This window comes from Anguilla anguilla, chromosome 16 (genome assembly GCF_013347855.1).
Source record: "Anguilla anguilla isolate fAngAng1 chromosome 16, fAngAng1.pri, whole genome shotgun sequence".
In the NCBI taxonomy this organism is placed as follows: domain Eukaryota; kingdom Metazoa; phylum Chordata; class Actinopteri; order Anguilliformes; family Anguillidae; genus Anguilla; species Anguilla anguilla.
Window position 1 is genome coordinate 33,185,624 of NC_049216.1, and position 15,882 is coordinate 33,201,505.

Consider the following 15,882-nt stretch of genomic DNA (forward strand, 5'->3'; position numbering starts at 1 on the left):
GACTTACACCAAACTCCACATTAATGGGAATGACCCAGATTCACAGGGATCTGCGGAAAACATTGAGCGATAGGAGAACTCAGGCCTGAAAAAGCGGCTAGCCAATCATTCTGAGGCAACAAGGAGGTCAGGCAGAACTCCAACACAATGCCCCCAGAAAGCCTGCCGCGGCACGCGGGCAACAACTGCACACGCGCCCTCCGGAGGCCACACAGTGGCCCCACTTCCAGACCTGAACGTAGTCACTTTCCCCTCCTCTCTTCACCCCCCCTTCCATCTCTCGTCTTCGTCAGCCTCAGGAATCACGTGATCGCAAACGCAGCGAACCCACACGCAGAGAGGAAATGCCTCAGAGCTTCTCATTCGACTTCACAGCAAATAAAAACGGACAAGACGTAATGCTGAGTCAAACATGCGTCACAATCAGAGGGGAGGGTGGTGGGAGAGGGGGAGAGGGGGAGAGGAGGGGAGGGGGAGAGGGGGAGAGCAGGGGAGGGTGGTAGGAGAGGGGGAGAGGAGGAGAGCAGGGGAGGGTGGTGGGAGAGGGGGAGAGGAGGAGAGCAGGGGAGGGTGGTGGGAGAGTGGGAGAGGGGGAGAGCAGGGGAGGGTGGTGGGAGAGGGGGAGAGCAGGGGAGGGTGGTGGGAGAGGGGGAGAGGGGAAGGAAGGGGGGGCCAAACCACAGACGCTTCCAGTAGATTCCGGGAATTTTGTTTAAAGGATGTGATGTGTGAATGGAGGGAAGGGGTCAGCCCCCCCCCCCCCCCCCCCCGTGATGACCTCGCCCCGGCAGAATGCACAGCCAGCCTCCCGCCGTCTCCGGCAGCGAATCAGAGCTGCTCTTCCCAGTACGGCGCGGCGGAACCCTTTCCTCCGTGGCGTAACCGTGCCAACGAGCAGAGTGCCCCTGCGTGTTTACGGCATGCGCGGCAGCCAGACTGGGGTACGATAACACCGTCTCGGGGGCGCAGGCCTCGTCCCAAACCTTATCTGCTGAGCTGAAGGGCCCACACAGGGGTGGAATCCCTGCATTTTTGGCGCGCTTCAGACGATTAACGCAGCCGTGAAATCCTAACATCTTTACTGCACTTCAAACAATTAATACAGCCATGAACTGTACACTCGTGGGAAGATTCCCAACATTCGGGAATAAAATGTATTTCTGTATATGTCTCCAGCTTCTAACTGGATGAGTCGATAAGAAAGTGGGCAGTCACTGGGGGCGATGTAGCTCAGGAGGTAAGACCGATTGTCTGGCGGTCGGAGGGTTGCCAGTTCAAAACCCCACTCTGGGCATGTCGAAGTGTCCTTGAGCAAGACACCTAACCCCTAACTGCTCTGGCGAATGAGAGGCATCAATTGTAAAGCGCTTTGGATAAAAGCGCTATATAAATGCAGTCCATTTACCATGTACCACTGCCATTTAAAAAAGACGATATTCTCACCGAGGTTGCGAAGATGTGCGAACCTTTGCCCCCGTGGGCATTACATTACAGGCATTTAGCAGACGCTCTCATTCAGAGCGACTTACACAACTCTTTGCATTTTACATTGTATCCATTTATACAGCTGGATATATACTGAAGCAATTCCGGTTAAGTACCTTGCTCAAGGGTACAACGGCAGTGTCCTACCCGGGAATCAAACCTGCGACCTTTCGGTTACAAGCCCAGTTCCTTACCCACTGTGCTACACTCCCAGCATACTTCGGAGGCACACAACACGTTTGGCTCCAATGAGTCACAGTTGGGCTCGGAGCGCATGTCTAAAGAAAAGAAGCTTGCGGGAAGAAGGAAGGGCACCGACCGAGTGTGACAAGACGAATGCACTTTGCATTCGAAACTACAATCGGCTCGGTGGACTGTGCACCATTACGCACACACGAGGCCCTGCCAACTCGTCGTGCCAGTGATTACACTTCGCCAAAAAAAGAAAAAGAGCCCTAAGCTCTCTGAGACGGTGAAGACCAGCAGGGGACATGGCAGCACCATTTACTTTCCCTCTCGAATATCAAACGCTACACGGCCTAATCGGTATCGCAAATTCCGTTTTATCACGTCAGGAAGACGATGGAACGATGGAACACGGCGACATTTACACTCATTACTGACCACGGCACAAAGGGCCTCAACTCTAATGGCACGGTCTGAAAGCAGTTTGGGGAAAGCGATAAAAATGATAAGAGATAACAGGCCCAGTGCTATCGCCTTACCTTTGTCCGATAAGAATCGAGATTAAAAACAATGTCAGGAATTCTGTCAGCCCGGAACAAAGTGACTTGGAACAAAAACAGTACCAGAATTGTTTTTGCTTCCATTTTATTGGAAAATCAGACCCCACATTAGACACCTTTACTCAAACACACATTTAGAGATCAAATACGAGTCAGCAAAAATGAGCTGCTATTAATATTAAGAGTAGCCCATTTTTTAAAAAACAAGGAATAAACATTTTCCCACAACAGTGCTTACTTGACCATAAAAATGTGATGCTTTCCCAAAGAAGGGCCTCATTAGTGTGAAAAACAGTAACAATTTCTTCGGACTGCCAGATCACGGGCTCAGAGGAAGAGGCTAATTGTGTAGCTTGTTGCTTGTTAGTGAAAGCCCACACACACCAAGTCAAAACACTTTAAGCAAGCAACTGTGCAGCTGGTCGAAAAGCACAAAAAGCATCTTCCAGACCCAGAAATGAATGACTAATTCATGCTCGTTTGTGTTTAAATGATTCACTTGTACTGCGCTGCCCTTTCACTCTGAGCTTCCATCTCTTCTGGGAGATTACAAGACATCCAAAGATAAACAGAACAGGGGAGAAACAAAAAGCTGTGCTCGTCTGAAAAAAAAAACAATCCAAAACATTCTGCACCGCTTGCTTCTTACTACAATAAAGCTCTCGCAGTGTAGGGTCGGGGGGTGTGCACGCTGCAGTAAAACAGAACAGTCTCTGAGGCACCCTAAATAAAGCTAAATAATAAAAGGTTTCTCTGTGCGTGGTGAGGGTTTGTCATGCATCATCATGTAACTTCACGTAACGTCAGCTTCACTAACTTTAAAGATGTTCTTCAGTTTGATGCGGGCCCTTGGGTCCAGGGTTAGATCATAAACACGGATAACTTGCACGGAGTTATATTACAGGCCAGGGACTGTGCAAACCATGCGTTTTGTAAGATAACCTGGCAATACCTCTAGGATGACAGTCTGATCCACAGTAAAACTTCAGTTATATGAATGTTCGGTGACACCCATAGACTGTGCAGTTCACTCCAAACTTTATAGCAGACACCAGATCAAACCCTATTCCCTTCTTTGCATGATTGTTAATTGAATTCCACCATCTCTCAATTGGCCCACAGTAAAAGAATAAGGCTAGATCAGAAAAGGCAGACCAAGCAATACCTTTTGTGGACCATCAATGGCTTATTTACAACATACCTACTAATTTAAAGTGAATAACGTTTGATAGGCCTATTCACAAACAAATAATAAATCTAAGCACCACATTCAAATATTTTCAAAACATGTCATTTAAAAAATACAGTGAGCGTAAGTTAACGGCAGTCATTGACTGATCTTATTTAATTAACACCCAGCAGTGAAAAAAATGCTACACTAAGGACCATTTGTCCATTGACTCGGCTAATTAAGTATCAACAGTAACGGAATGTTATGTAGGCTAATGTAATGGAAATATCGGTTTCGGTTGATAACGTTTCATTGAATTGTTCGTTGAAAAAAAGACTTGAAATACTTTCTTTTGAAAACTGACAATTCAATAAGTTCAAAAATTATGATTAATACAGAAGCACCTCGTGCCATCCAGTTGCCGGTTATAAAGTGGCTGAAGATGCCGATTAAATTTAGTTTCCTTCACCGACTCCAACTTCACACAACAGTGAGTGAATAATTTCATCCATCAGGAGTACCCGTCCGGCAAAGTGAAATACGAGGAGGAAAGAGCTCGAGTACTTCCAAAGCAAGGTCCGAAGAGATCAAACGCATGTACTAAACGCAGTTAGTTTGCTGTCCAAACTTTTGCACTTCGAAATATTCAAGGAAAAATGAAATATTCCCACCTTTCAAACTCGCCGACTTCTGGGGCCATTTTCCAGCGGCTGGAAATCTATCCATCTATTCAGAGACACAACGTCAGTTCCTGTCTCAAAAGTGCTCGCTTTCAGCCCGACAGTCGGGACACGGTATTACAGTGACACACCGCGACCGCTTACAATAAATTACCGCAGCATTTTACTGTTTATTTATTTACAACATAAATTCCACACAATCATCACAAAATATGATACTGGAAATAACAATTATAACATATGGAAGTATCCGGTCTCATTTTAAGACGCAATGTATTTTAAATATATTGAAATGTATTTAAATGTATTTCCAAGATTAGTTATAACTATTAAGATATTGATATTTATTAACGAATTTTGAGAAGTCAATAGGGTTATCTAAACAAACCCAATAATTGTAATGTTCCTGAAGCCTGTGAAGATGGCTTAGACAGAGCTGTGACACAACCTTGTTACAAACTGAAAATGTGTTGAGTAGGCCTACATAAATGTTGAAATTTTTCACGTGCATGTTACATGTCTTCTATTCGCTGCTATTGAAGTCAGGAAAGGGAAAATCGGTTCTTTGGAGTGTCTGAGCGATTAGGAGCATGCTGAACGGGCTTAACTGTACAAGTATAATTTCACTGTACCAGCACCGAACCCCGATTACAGTTCTAGCCTACTATAAAAGTAAACATATAGGCCTAATCAAGCAAATTATATTTTGCAGGCAATACTGAAAATTACTCTGGGCGAATAGGCTACCTGTAACGTCGAATTAGCAAACGTCTTAGTACAGAAAGTGTATTATTATTATTATTATTATTATCCGATCTTTCAATTAAAATAGTAGCCTAATTATTTAATTTCGGTTGCTTTAACAACACCCAGACAACATTTAAGACATGATCCAAAAATCTTTGCAAACACTTTCCCAAAAGTATGCCAGGTGCGTAAATCCTAAATAAACATAACTGTTCATAAAAGCACCGGACTCGCACACGGTACTACATTTACAGCAGACTGGCTGCAAGCATAGACTATATTTTACAAAGTGTGCCTGGAGGTATTTGTCCACAGACGTTACGTAGCCTACGCTCAGATACAGGTGCAGATAAATTATTGTGTAGCCCATCACTTGCTGTTTCTCTGGAGACCATGGGTGCAGAGTAAATTATATGTTTACAGTGGACATAAATTACATTTCCCCCAGTTGGCCACTTGACTGTGTAGCCTATTACTCCTGATAAATTCAACACCAGGCTAGCCGAGGTGAGTAGCCTACACATATGTTTGAGCACAGCCTCCTTAGCCTTTCTATTTTTCTGCAAAACAGGATGTCACCGACCAGTTAGCCTATTAAGAACCACGCCCGGGAGTTTATATTCTTACTATGAGGCACTGAACATGTAGCTCGAAAGATGCAATGAATCATGAATTAACATTGCACTTCATACGTACAATAGAAGATGCTAAATATGGATCGTTCTTTTTTTATTTTAAAAAGAACAATGTTACAAGTTTTGAGGATCTGAGTGCCCTCTGTATGACGGTGTATCACTTATTTCCGCAAATAGCACACTGACATATATGGCATCTGGGGACCTTAGATGACACTTGCATATATTTTGAATACATGTTCATACTGATCTTAATAAATTTGGTTTGTAAAGTTGGTTAGTGTGAGCAGGTTTAAAGTGCACGTTGGCTACACATGCTGTGCCGCCGATCGATTCATTCATAATTGATGAACTGTATATTTACTTAGCCTACCCGCAGGATGCTGAGCAACACCTTACTGACATCACATTTGTTCAGGGTTCCTATGAACGCCACGTACATTTCGCTGCAACAGAACTTGATGAGGAAATTTCCTCGCAGAGCTTTGACGGACAAAGACACTGCCCAATCAGATCCCGAAGTAAATATTTAAATGAGAAAAATAGAACAATTCTGTCCAATTATCGTTGTCAAAGGCGGAGGTTTTTATGGTAGCCTTTTCACGGGTTGGACTCAAGCAGGACAAGCTAGGTTGAGTATATCAACTAAAAACAGTAGCACCCGTCTGGAAAAGAGGGACATTGGTAGTGAATGAAATAATAAGGTACCCCGTTGCGGAAGACTGAAAACAGCCTGACAGCAAGCTACCTGACAAAGTAAGTATACATTTGGTCAGATTGCATTCGCTTCTTCTTGCCCGTAGGTAGGTACAATAACTTTCACACACTTAGCAGCTGATCGGAATCGGCTGCTGTCAAGCAACATTCATGTTAGCTGACAGGACAGCGCTAGCCAGTAAGATAAACTAGCAGGCTGTGCACTCTCTGGAGTCGAGAGCGCATCGTTTTAGGAATTATTGAAGCCGATCAAAAGTGTGACGTTTCCCCTTTAATTACTGGCAGCACGGTGTCTTCATCGCTCCGTCGCTGCTTGTATGATTTCACTTCGGAGTGACCGTTGGCAACATGAGTTACCGGTATGGAAAGCCGATTAAAGAGTCTCTGCTGCTAGCTAACGTTTAGTAAGGTTAGCATTAGCTTGCTGAGATTAGCTGAGATGCTAGCCGCTGGCTGATTGGTTTTTGAGCCCGTCTTTGACAGATCCACCACGGTCTGGAACCAGGCGTAAAACACTGCGATGTGCAACACCTTTAACACCAAACTGGTCGATCGTTTACAGCAAAAGTGTGGCTAGCTAACGCGGGTAATGATAGTTAAAGGCGACCACATATGTTTAGTCCAGTTGAGCTTGTTAACCAACGATCATACGGTCAGAGTGCGATAATTACAACTGAGACTGTACCTTTATCCAACTTGGATGCCTAGTCTAAACGAGTCAGACACGTATGAGTCACTCAGAAGAGCTTCGCAGTCCACTCGTTTCCCTTCAACCAAATATACGTGCTTGACCGTTACTCATATTTACTTATTAATTTGATAAATGGCATCTCGAAAGACTGAAGTACAGGAAGCACAGCATATGTATCCTAACGCACAAATACCTACAAGGTAACTAACGTCTGAATGCAATACAACTTCAATTTGAAATCGTAAGGAAATTATGCAGCTGGTTCAAATATTGAATATACACCTCCAAATCAAATGCGAATCATAACTGCTAGCAGTCTAATATATCATCAGAGCAACATATTAAAATCGCATTTAGGCCCCTCTGCCGGTAACCGTCATATATTGGTTCCAAATCGGGTCTCAGGGCGAGTGGTCTACAAAGGCTTTTTTTGCGTTTGTTTGCAGATGTGGTGGAGCGGGGGATCGTGTCCCCAGTGCATATTGCTGGTGAGTTTGTTCGTATGGACGGACGCAGTGCCTATCAGTGTCGACAAGACGAAAGTCACCATTCCTGAGGAGAAGGTCCAGGAAACTCCCCAGAGCGTGGTGAGTGGTGCGGCACGCGTGTAGTCCGCCTCCAACACGCCGCGTTCGACAGGCGCTTCATATCGCTCAACACCACAGAACTGTTCTGTGGTTAACACGTAAAAGCTCAGGGTCATAGGTCATATATCTGAGGTCATGATGGATATATATATTTTTTTTTTAACTCATAAGCCAAGTTTTCCCATGTTCTCATTTTCAGAGAAAATGAACTCCTGGACAGGGGAATGATTTTGGACACCACATAAAAACTGGGCAGATAGTTTACACAAAAACAGAGATTAAGAGTAAAAGCACAGGAAGTCCTGCTAGCTTGTAGCACAAATGCTTTGGTGTAGCGCAAAGTTTGCGGGTAAAAAAAAAAATCCCCTCTGGCTGTTTTTTTTTTTTTCTTTTTTTTTTACCAACCACTTTACCTCGTGTCATGTCTTTATGCTGTGGCCCTGTGCGTTAGGACACCGGGCTGCACTATGACCGCTACCTCAGGGAAGTCATCGATTTTCTGGAAAAAGACGAGCATTTCAGAGAAAAGCTCCGCAACACGGACATGGAAGACATAAAGGTATCTTCACAACGTGTGTGTTCTTGGTTTTTTTTTTGTTTTTGTTTTTTTTTTTTTTTACTGGCTTTTATTTTGTTTTGTTTTTTTCCCCTTGCTGAAAGCTGCATGAGAATCTAATGACCAAACATGTTTTAAACAGCAAGGGAAACTGGCCAAAGAGCTGGACTTTGTCAGCCATCACGTGAGGACCAAGCTGGACGAGCTGAAGAGGCAGGAGGTGAGCAGGCTGAGGACGCTCATCAAAGCCAAGCAGGACCTGGAAGGAGGGAATGGTGCAGGTAGGGGGCAGTCTTGCACACCGGCTCACCATGACTCTTATGAGCACGTCCAGGAGCTAAAAATCAACCGGGTCAAATTCTCAGTTTTACAGATGAGAGGAAACATTTATTTCTTTGGTTCACGTTGTGAGTGGATGCACGTGTGCACACGTGCATGCTTTGTGTGTGCGTGCATGCAATGTGAGCACGTGTGTTTAAAATAGTACTGTGTTAGTTCTGAGTAAACAGTGTGTGCAGTAAATGCGGGTGGCCGTAGGTGCATTACCCATAGTCCTCTCCGGGGGTTGACAGGATGCCAGCGTTGCCGTTGGCGCTGGGGCAGACGTGCAGACCTGTCGGTGTGAAGCTTCGGCCAGCGCTGTCTGTTTACACGTCTGTCTCGTCACGCGATTCCCACTCGCGTTAAGCACACGTGGTGCTGGGGCCTGCAGTGGCAGCTCTGCCCCTGAGCCTGCTCCCCCTGAACGCCGCTCCCCCTGAACGCCGCTCCCTCTGAACACCGCTCTCCCTCAACACCTATTTCACTGAATGCCGCTTCCCCTGAACCCTGCTCCCACTGAACACCGCTCCCCCTGAACGCCTATTCCACTGAATGCCGCTTCCCCTGAACCCTGCTCCCACTGAACACCGCTCCCCCTGAACGCCTATTCCACTGAATGCCGCTCCCCTTGAACACCGCTTTCAGCGAACGCCCCTCTCATTGAACGCCGCTTCCTCTGAACGCCGCTTCCCCTGAACCCTGCTCCCACTGAACGCTATTCACACTGAACCCTGCTCCAAATGAACGCCGGTCCCCCTGAACGCCTGTCCCCCTGAACGCCGCCCCCCCTGAACGTCGCTCCCCCTGAACACTATTCACACTGAACGCCACTCCCCCTGAATGCTGCTCCCTCTGAACGCTATTCACACTGAACCCTGCTCCAAATGAATGCCGGTCCCCCTGTCTCTCCCCACAGGCATGGCAATGGACCACCAGGCCCTCCTCAAGCAGTTTGAGTACCTCAATCACATGAACCCTCACACCTTTGAGGTGGAAGACCTGGACAAACTCATTAAATCGGTAAGCAGCCGTTTCATAGCAGACACAGGGATGGGGAAATATCTCCCCCCCCGCCCATCCACCAGTTGATCCAGAAAAGCATTCACCGTCATGTGTACGTGCTTGCAATGAACCAGAGCCTCTCCTCGTAGACGTTGAGTCTGTTCCCTGTGGTTTGCCTTGCTGCAGAAGGCCAGTTTATGAGAGGTAAATTCCAAATTCATTCTGACAGAAGGAACAGCTGGGGGTTGTGTGCAGGCATTAATCAGCCAAGGATAGCCTTTCCTGCCGCTGACGAAAGTAAATATGTCTCCATCTGTAATCCTTTATCCATAATCAAGCGCACCTATCCTTGTCTTTGATTAATTTTATTTTAATGCAAGAAGCTTCCCTCTCCATCTGTGTACTATTCTCTAAACTCCTCTACTTTTATTACCTGTACGAGTTACTTCTGAATAATTGTAGTCTAGCATTTAAAATGTGTGTAATCAATCCACTAACTTCAACGGTTTGATTGTACTGAACGTGTATATAAACGCTTCTAACAAATTTGATACGGTTTTTCCATCTTACTATTTTGAATAAAGAATATTTTAATCGAAACAAATTTACTAACAAATCTACGGTGTGTCTTGTGGTAGCGGGCAGTTTTTCAGTTATTGAAGCTGTGGGAGGCACTTAGTGCACAGCTGGGATATTGTGATTGTGTAGCTTCTGGGGAGTGCTGGGCAGGGATGGGATCAATTTCATTTTAGTTCAGTCAAGCTTGACAAATGCATTTAAATTCAGTTTCTTTAATTGAAAAAATTCCCATAATGTTCAATGAGGACTTTTAAACTCAAGACCTGAACTTCAGCTCTTGGCAGATCACAAATTGCGTGGATTCTTTCAGCGAATATACTGAACTGTAATGGAATTGACCCCTAGAACTCTGGGACTGGGGTCAAGTGTAATCGTCAACCAGTAGGGACAGTGCTGGTGTACTGCTTTGCCCAAGGTCACTAGAGGGTGGCTCTGTAGAATACCAATTGGACGGCGCTCGTGACTGATTAAGGGACACAGGGCTGCTTTTCACTCAGACCATGACGGCCACAGTTCTTTTGGAATTTGCACAGTACACTTCGTCCTCCCACCCCTCCTCCTCCTCCTCCTCCTCCTCCAGGCGACCAGCGACCTGGAGAACTACGACAAGGAGCGGCACGAGGAGTTCAAGCGCTACGAGATGATGAAGGAGCACGAGAGGCGGGAGCACCTGAAGACTCTGGACGATGAGGGGAGGAAGAAGGAGGAGGAGCACTACGAGGAGCTGAAGAAGAAGCACGCCGACCACCCCAAAATCAACCACCCGGTAAGACTCCAAACGGTCACATCAACCACCCGGTAAGACCCTAAACCCTACCAACCACCCGGTAAGACCCTAAACCCTACCAACCACCCGGTAAGACCCACAACGGTCATATCAGCCGCCCGGTAAGACCCACAACGGTCATATCAACCACCCGGTAAGAACCCCAACGGTCACACCAACCACCCGGTAAGACCCCTAATGTGCAGTTATCATGCTGTTAACAGGTGAAAATGAACCACCTATTAAATCCCAGAGCCACGTCTAAGATTGTTTACTCACCAGATACTCAGCTCCTGCGTTCCTTCCTCCTCTCTGTTTCTGAAATACAGGAGGGTCTGGTTGGTAACAGGAGGTTCTGGTGTTGCATTAGAGGTTAGGGAATACCCATTGCCCCAGTACTGTACTTGGCCACGCCCCCTAATGAATATTCAGATGAGTTTAATCAGAACATTGTGGCTTCAGCAGCGGAGAGGCAGAGCAGCCTTCAGAACACAGAGAGCTGAAATCCTGGTGCGTCTGGAGAATCTGTGACATCGTTCCCTCGGTAACCCATTGTGATGCGATGCTCTGCATATTGAGCCCCGCCCATGTCCTGTGATGATGTACAGGGCAGTCAGGACCAGCTGAAGGAGGTGTGGGAGGAGGCCGACGGCATGGACCCCGAAGACTTCGACCCGAAGACCTTCTTCAACCTGCACGGTGAGCCAGGGGCACAGCCAAAAACCACACTGGTCCCGCAGTGCTACTACAATAGGGCTGACCCATTCCAGGAGGGCCATGTGGGTTCCAACCAACCATTCTGACTGAAATTTCTGTATGGATGTAAACGGCAGCACAGGTTCAGACCACATGAAAACATTCTCGGCGAGGACACAGACACAATCTGCGGCTGTAGCTTCTGACTTTCAAAAAAAAAAAAAAAAAATCTGATCAGATAAATGGTTGGGTGAATTGGATAAGAAGCTGTAGACTGGGGCAGCCCTCTTAGTGCACACCTGGTCACAGTCCCCTTCTCTCTCCCCTGCAGACACTAACGGTGACGGCTTCTTCGACGAGCAGGAGCTGGAGGCGCTGTTCACCAAGGAGGTGAGTGTGTCCACTTACCCACACACACACTTAGCACACGCTGCTGTACCCACATCCACTTAGCACACACTGCTATACCCACACCCACTTAGCACATGCTGCTGTACCCACACACACTTAGCACATGCTGCTATACCCAGACCCACTTAGCATATGCTGCTATACCAACACCCACTTAGCACACACTGCTGTACCCGCACACACTGCTATACCCAGACCCACTTAGCACATGCTTCTATACCAACACCGACTTAGCACACCCACTGGAGTCCTCGGCTACTTAAAATACAGCCACGTTAAGAGCATTTCAGACTGGTTATGACACTGCATACTGTAAGACTAACACTCAGCCAGACGAGACTCCTGCTGCTTGATTACTATAAGAGCGTGAAGGCCACACTGAAAAACTCCCATCATTCCGTGTTCCTGTGGTCGTAGCTGGAGAAGATCTACGACCCCACCAAAGAGGAAGACGACATGGTGGAGATGGAGGAGGAGAGACTGCGGATGCGGGAGCACGTCATGAACGAGGTGGAGACCGTCCTCCAGCTTCCACCCCGTTCTCTTCCCCCACCTTTTACCCCATTATTACCCCTCCCGCACCTTTTACCCTCTTCTCTTACCCCTCTTCCTTTACCCCGTTCCCCTAACATCTGCCCCTCTGTGAGACTAACTGGCAGTCCCGATTGTAATATTGCGATTGGGAGACGGATTGTCATATTAAGTGCATTCTTTGAATTCAGGTTTTCTGGACTGTTCTGACATTTTTTCCCCAAGTGAACTGACTGTCCTGGTTCCCCTCTGCCTCCAGGTGGACACCAATAAGGACAGGCTGGTCTCCATGGATGAGTTCCTCGTGGCCACAAAGAAGAAAGAATTTCTGGAGCCAGAGAGCTGGGAGGTGAGGTACATCCCTCCTCATCGTCGTCATCATCATCATCATCGTCATGGTTACTGATATCAGTGCCCTCCACACAGCCGGGGTCCCACACGGAGTGCTCAGTGCTGTGAGCCTCGGGGGGGGGGGGGGGGGGTAAAGGCTAATTAGAGCTCGTTAAAGCGGTCGATTGACGGTCCCCCTCGCCTCACCCCGTCAGACGCTGGAGCAGAACCAGGCCTACACGGAGGAGGAGATGAGGGAGTTCGAGGAGCACCTCGCCCGGGAGGAGCAGGACCTGATGCACAAGTCGGAGGAGCTGCGGAAGCAGAAGGAGGAGCTGGAGAGACAGCAGGAGCAGCTCAACGCACAGAAGCAGGAGCTCCAGCAGGTAGGAGGCGATTAACCGAGGGGGGGGTGGGGTGGGTGGGGGGGTGGGTGGGCAGGGACTCTGGCTACAGCCCGTCACAAACCACCCGGGGGGGGGAGCTAATGCTGCAGCTTTTCACGAATCATCTGGGTGGAGGGGGGGGGGGGGTGTGGTTGCTGGGTGACTGGAACTGGAACTGTCAGGCTGTCAAGGCACCATGTCATGTCAGTGAGAACAGTTTTCTTCAGTATGCAAAACAGCTCCTCGATTTGCATGCACGCACACAAACACACACACACACACACACACACACACACACACACACACACACGCACGGAGTCCAGGCTTGTTTGAACGGTGCCGGTGGCTGAGCTCATCGGCGTGTAAAATACTAATGCTACGTGTGGGTGTGAGGTTTCTCTCGGTGTTTAGGGATTATGCAGTAATTGCATGCCTGAGGCCAGGCTTGAGCGTGGGGATGTTAAAGTGCACGCTGAGGGTGTGGACGTCCCTGTGATATAATCAGCAGCTTTTCACCGCGCTCCTCTCCTCTTTCCCAGGCTGTGGAGCACATGGAGAAATTAAAAACCCAGAGAGTAGAACCTCCTCCAGAGATCAAAGGTGCGTACAAACTCACTCTGTCAATATTTTCTGCTTTTAGTGAACTGGCGTGGTTACAGCTGACACCGTTTCATTCTGTAGCAGCAAGTGTTGTGAAAGGGCAAGTGCTAACATGAAATGTTAAAAATTGTCACTTATATTTCAAGAACTGATTTTTTTTTTTCTCTCCAGTGCCCCATGCTTCTCTGTACATCACATTACGATTCCCACTTCTGCTCAAGCATTGAAAAAAGCAGAGTGAGAGAAAAGCTCGCTCATTTTGAAATATAGAATTCAGCCTTGTGCAACTCCTGGCTCCTACTCTCTGGCGGTTGTGTAATGCATAGCTCTCGGTTTAGCCTCTCTGTGGCCGTGACGACGTACAGATTAACTAACGCAAGAAGGATCGCATTGTTGCGCCAGCATGAGCTGTTGCCGGGTTCAGCGCGGCGGTTGCCATGGAGTTGCTCTGGCAACTCACTGAAAAACGGTTACAGCCAGCCACTCGCGCGACAGTTAATGTGAACGAACGAACGACGACGGTGCGCAGAGCGGTTTAACCCGCGCGAGGAGCTAAACCGAGCTTTTGTGAAACGGCCCGTTTTGTGTGTTTTAGTTCTGGACTCGGACGGAGGAAACGCGATCCCACCGGTCCCCGAGAACAGCCAGCCCCTGCCGCCCGGCCACCTGCAGGACACGCCTCACTCGTAGCCAACGAGAGTGCGCGTGCCCGCAGAACCACACCCCCATGAAAACAACCAGCAGACCAATCAGAAGAGCGAATTTAATTGTGCCCCGCCTCCAGTCACAGCCTGTCGATTTCATGCTCGTCAGTGGAAAAGTTCGGAGACACCAGCTGATCACTGGGAACAGAGAGGTGCACTGAACCAGTGGGTTTTTATCTCCTGTTTGCACTGGTTTATTTTAGAAAAATAAAAAAAAAACCTCAGTATTCGCAGCACATCACTGTCAGATGCTGGACTCCTGATTTATTTAGTTTTTTAAAAATAATTTTGTTGTTTTAATGTGAGGATGACAGCAGTTATTCTCCCAGCTACAGTCACACAGTGACTGTACTGAAGGTAAATATGGTTTGGATCAGTTCAGTGTAATGATGCGTTTCGTAAGCACTGTCAGCAGGATGAAATATACTGTATTATGAAATGGCTGAGTAAGGCTGCCCTTGTGTACTGCTGTAAATTACAGCACGACAATGCTTCACAGTTTTCTGTCCATAATTTGAGTTGATGACAGATGTTTTTTTTTTTTTTGTTTGGGGGGGGGGGGGGGGGGGGGAGAGAGAGGATGTTTCCTTTTAGAAAAAGGTTTTTTTTTTAAATAAAAAATCATGTGACCACTTTTTTTTTTTTTTGGTTAAGCAAGAACATGTTGACAAAGCTGGCTGTGTTGAGTGTGACTTTAATTTAAGCACCTTTTCTTTATGTCCATGTTTTGTACATAATTATCATAATTATTTTAATCTTGGTTTCATTTTGAGTTCTGTTGTGTATAAATGGACACACACAATACTTTGTCAGACTTGGTCTACTTCATCCAGTCTAATTTATATTCTGTGTGCATTTTGAGTTCAGGGGAGAGGGAGTTAATAAAATAAAGGGGTTTTAAGAGCATGTTTGTCAGAAAGCCATTGACAAAACGACAGTTGCAATCTCAATTACTCAAGGTTAAAAAAAAATAATAATAATAAGAAGAGCAATTTTACTCAAAGAAAATACATTTGTCAAAGGGCTGATGTGCTCAAAAAGACAGACATGTTCCAAGTCTTAAGTGGGATGGTGAGAATGCTGTACGATCACTTGCGTGAGATTTTTTGTCACCTTTAAAAATCATGTTTTGAGGAACTTCATAGATTTATTTCTGGGAAAGTCTTTGTCGGAGTAGGAAAAAAACTTGAAAAGAAGGCTTGATTCAGTGAACACCTTCTTCAGTTGGCCTCGCCCTCCACTGTGTGAAAAGTTTATCAAATATTCAGTTCACTGCACAGTGAAAAACGGCCGTACCCTGATAATGTGCGTTGCTTCGGTTTCCTAAATCCGAAATGTAATGTAATCAGCATTGTTATATATTGAGGTAAAACCATAGGATTGTGTATGTTCAGGGTTAAACTGAAATGGACCGAAATGTTCCCCATTTCTTTACGTAAGTGTTCCACATGCTTACATTTACTGGGATGGTTAGCTTCGCAGTTCAGTGAGGATGGAGGGCACGACTATGACCTCAGTTACTCATAGCCAATCAGTGTTTA

At 46.7% G+C, this 15,882-nt stretch overlaps 2 protein-coding genes across 3 annotated transcripts in view; one reads left to right on the forward strand and one right to left on the reverse strand.

Annotated features, from left to right (window-relative positions):
- The window catches only part of LOC118215214 (phosphatidylinositol 4-phosphate 3-kinase C2 domain-containing subunit alpha-like), a 41,691-nt gene extending 30,711 nt beyond the window's left edge, over positions 1-10,980 (reverse strand). The window contains exon 1 of one of the 2 annotated variants that reach the window (XM_035395735.1): positions 10,963-10,980. The gene's annotated coding sequence lies outside the window, so the exon portion shown is untranslated. Of the gene's footprint in view, positions 1-4,073; positions 4,135-10,962 lie in introns of those variants that run through there. The other variant, XM_035395734.1, reaches the window with a different exon arrangement.
- Positions 6,066-14,616, forward strand: LOC118215215 (nucleobindin-2-like). Its single transcript, XM_035395736.1, has 13 exons — positions 6,066-6,220; positions 7,319-7,459; positions 7,911-8,018; positions 8,158-8,296; positions 9,253-9,356; positions 10,498-10,683; positions 11,292-11,382; positions 11,711-11,769; positions 12,208-12,300; positions 12,581-12,670; positions 12,867-13,037; positions 13,577-13,637; positions 14,233-14,616. The coding sequence occupies exons 2-13, from the start codon at positions 7,319-7,321 to the stop codon at positions 14,325-14,327; spliced, it is 1,338 nt and encodes a 445-aa protein (XP_035251627.1). The 5' UTR covers positions 6,066-6,220; the 3' UTR covers positions 14,328-14,616.
- The last annotated feature ends 1,266 nt before the right edge of the window (positions 14,617-15,882 follow it).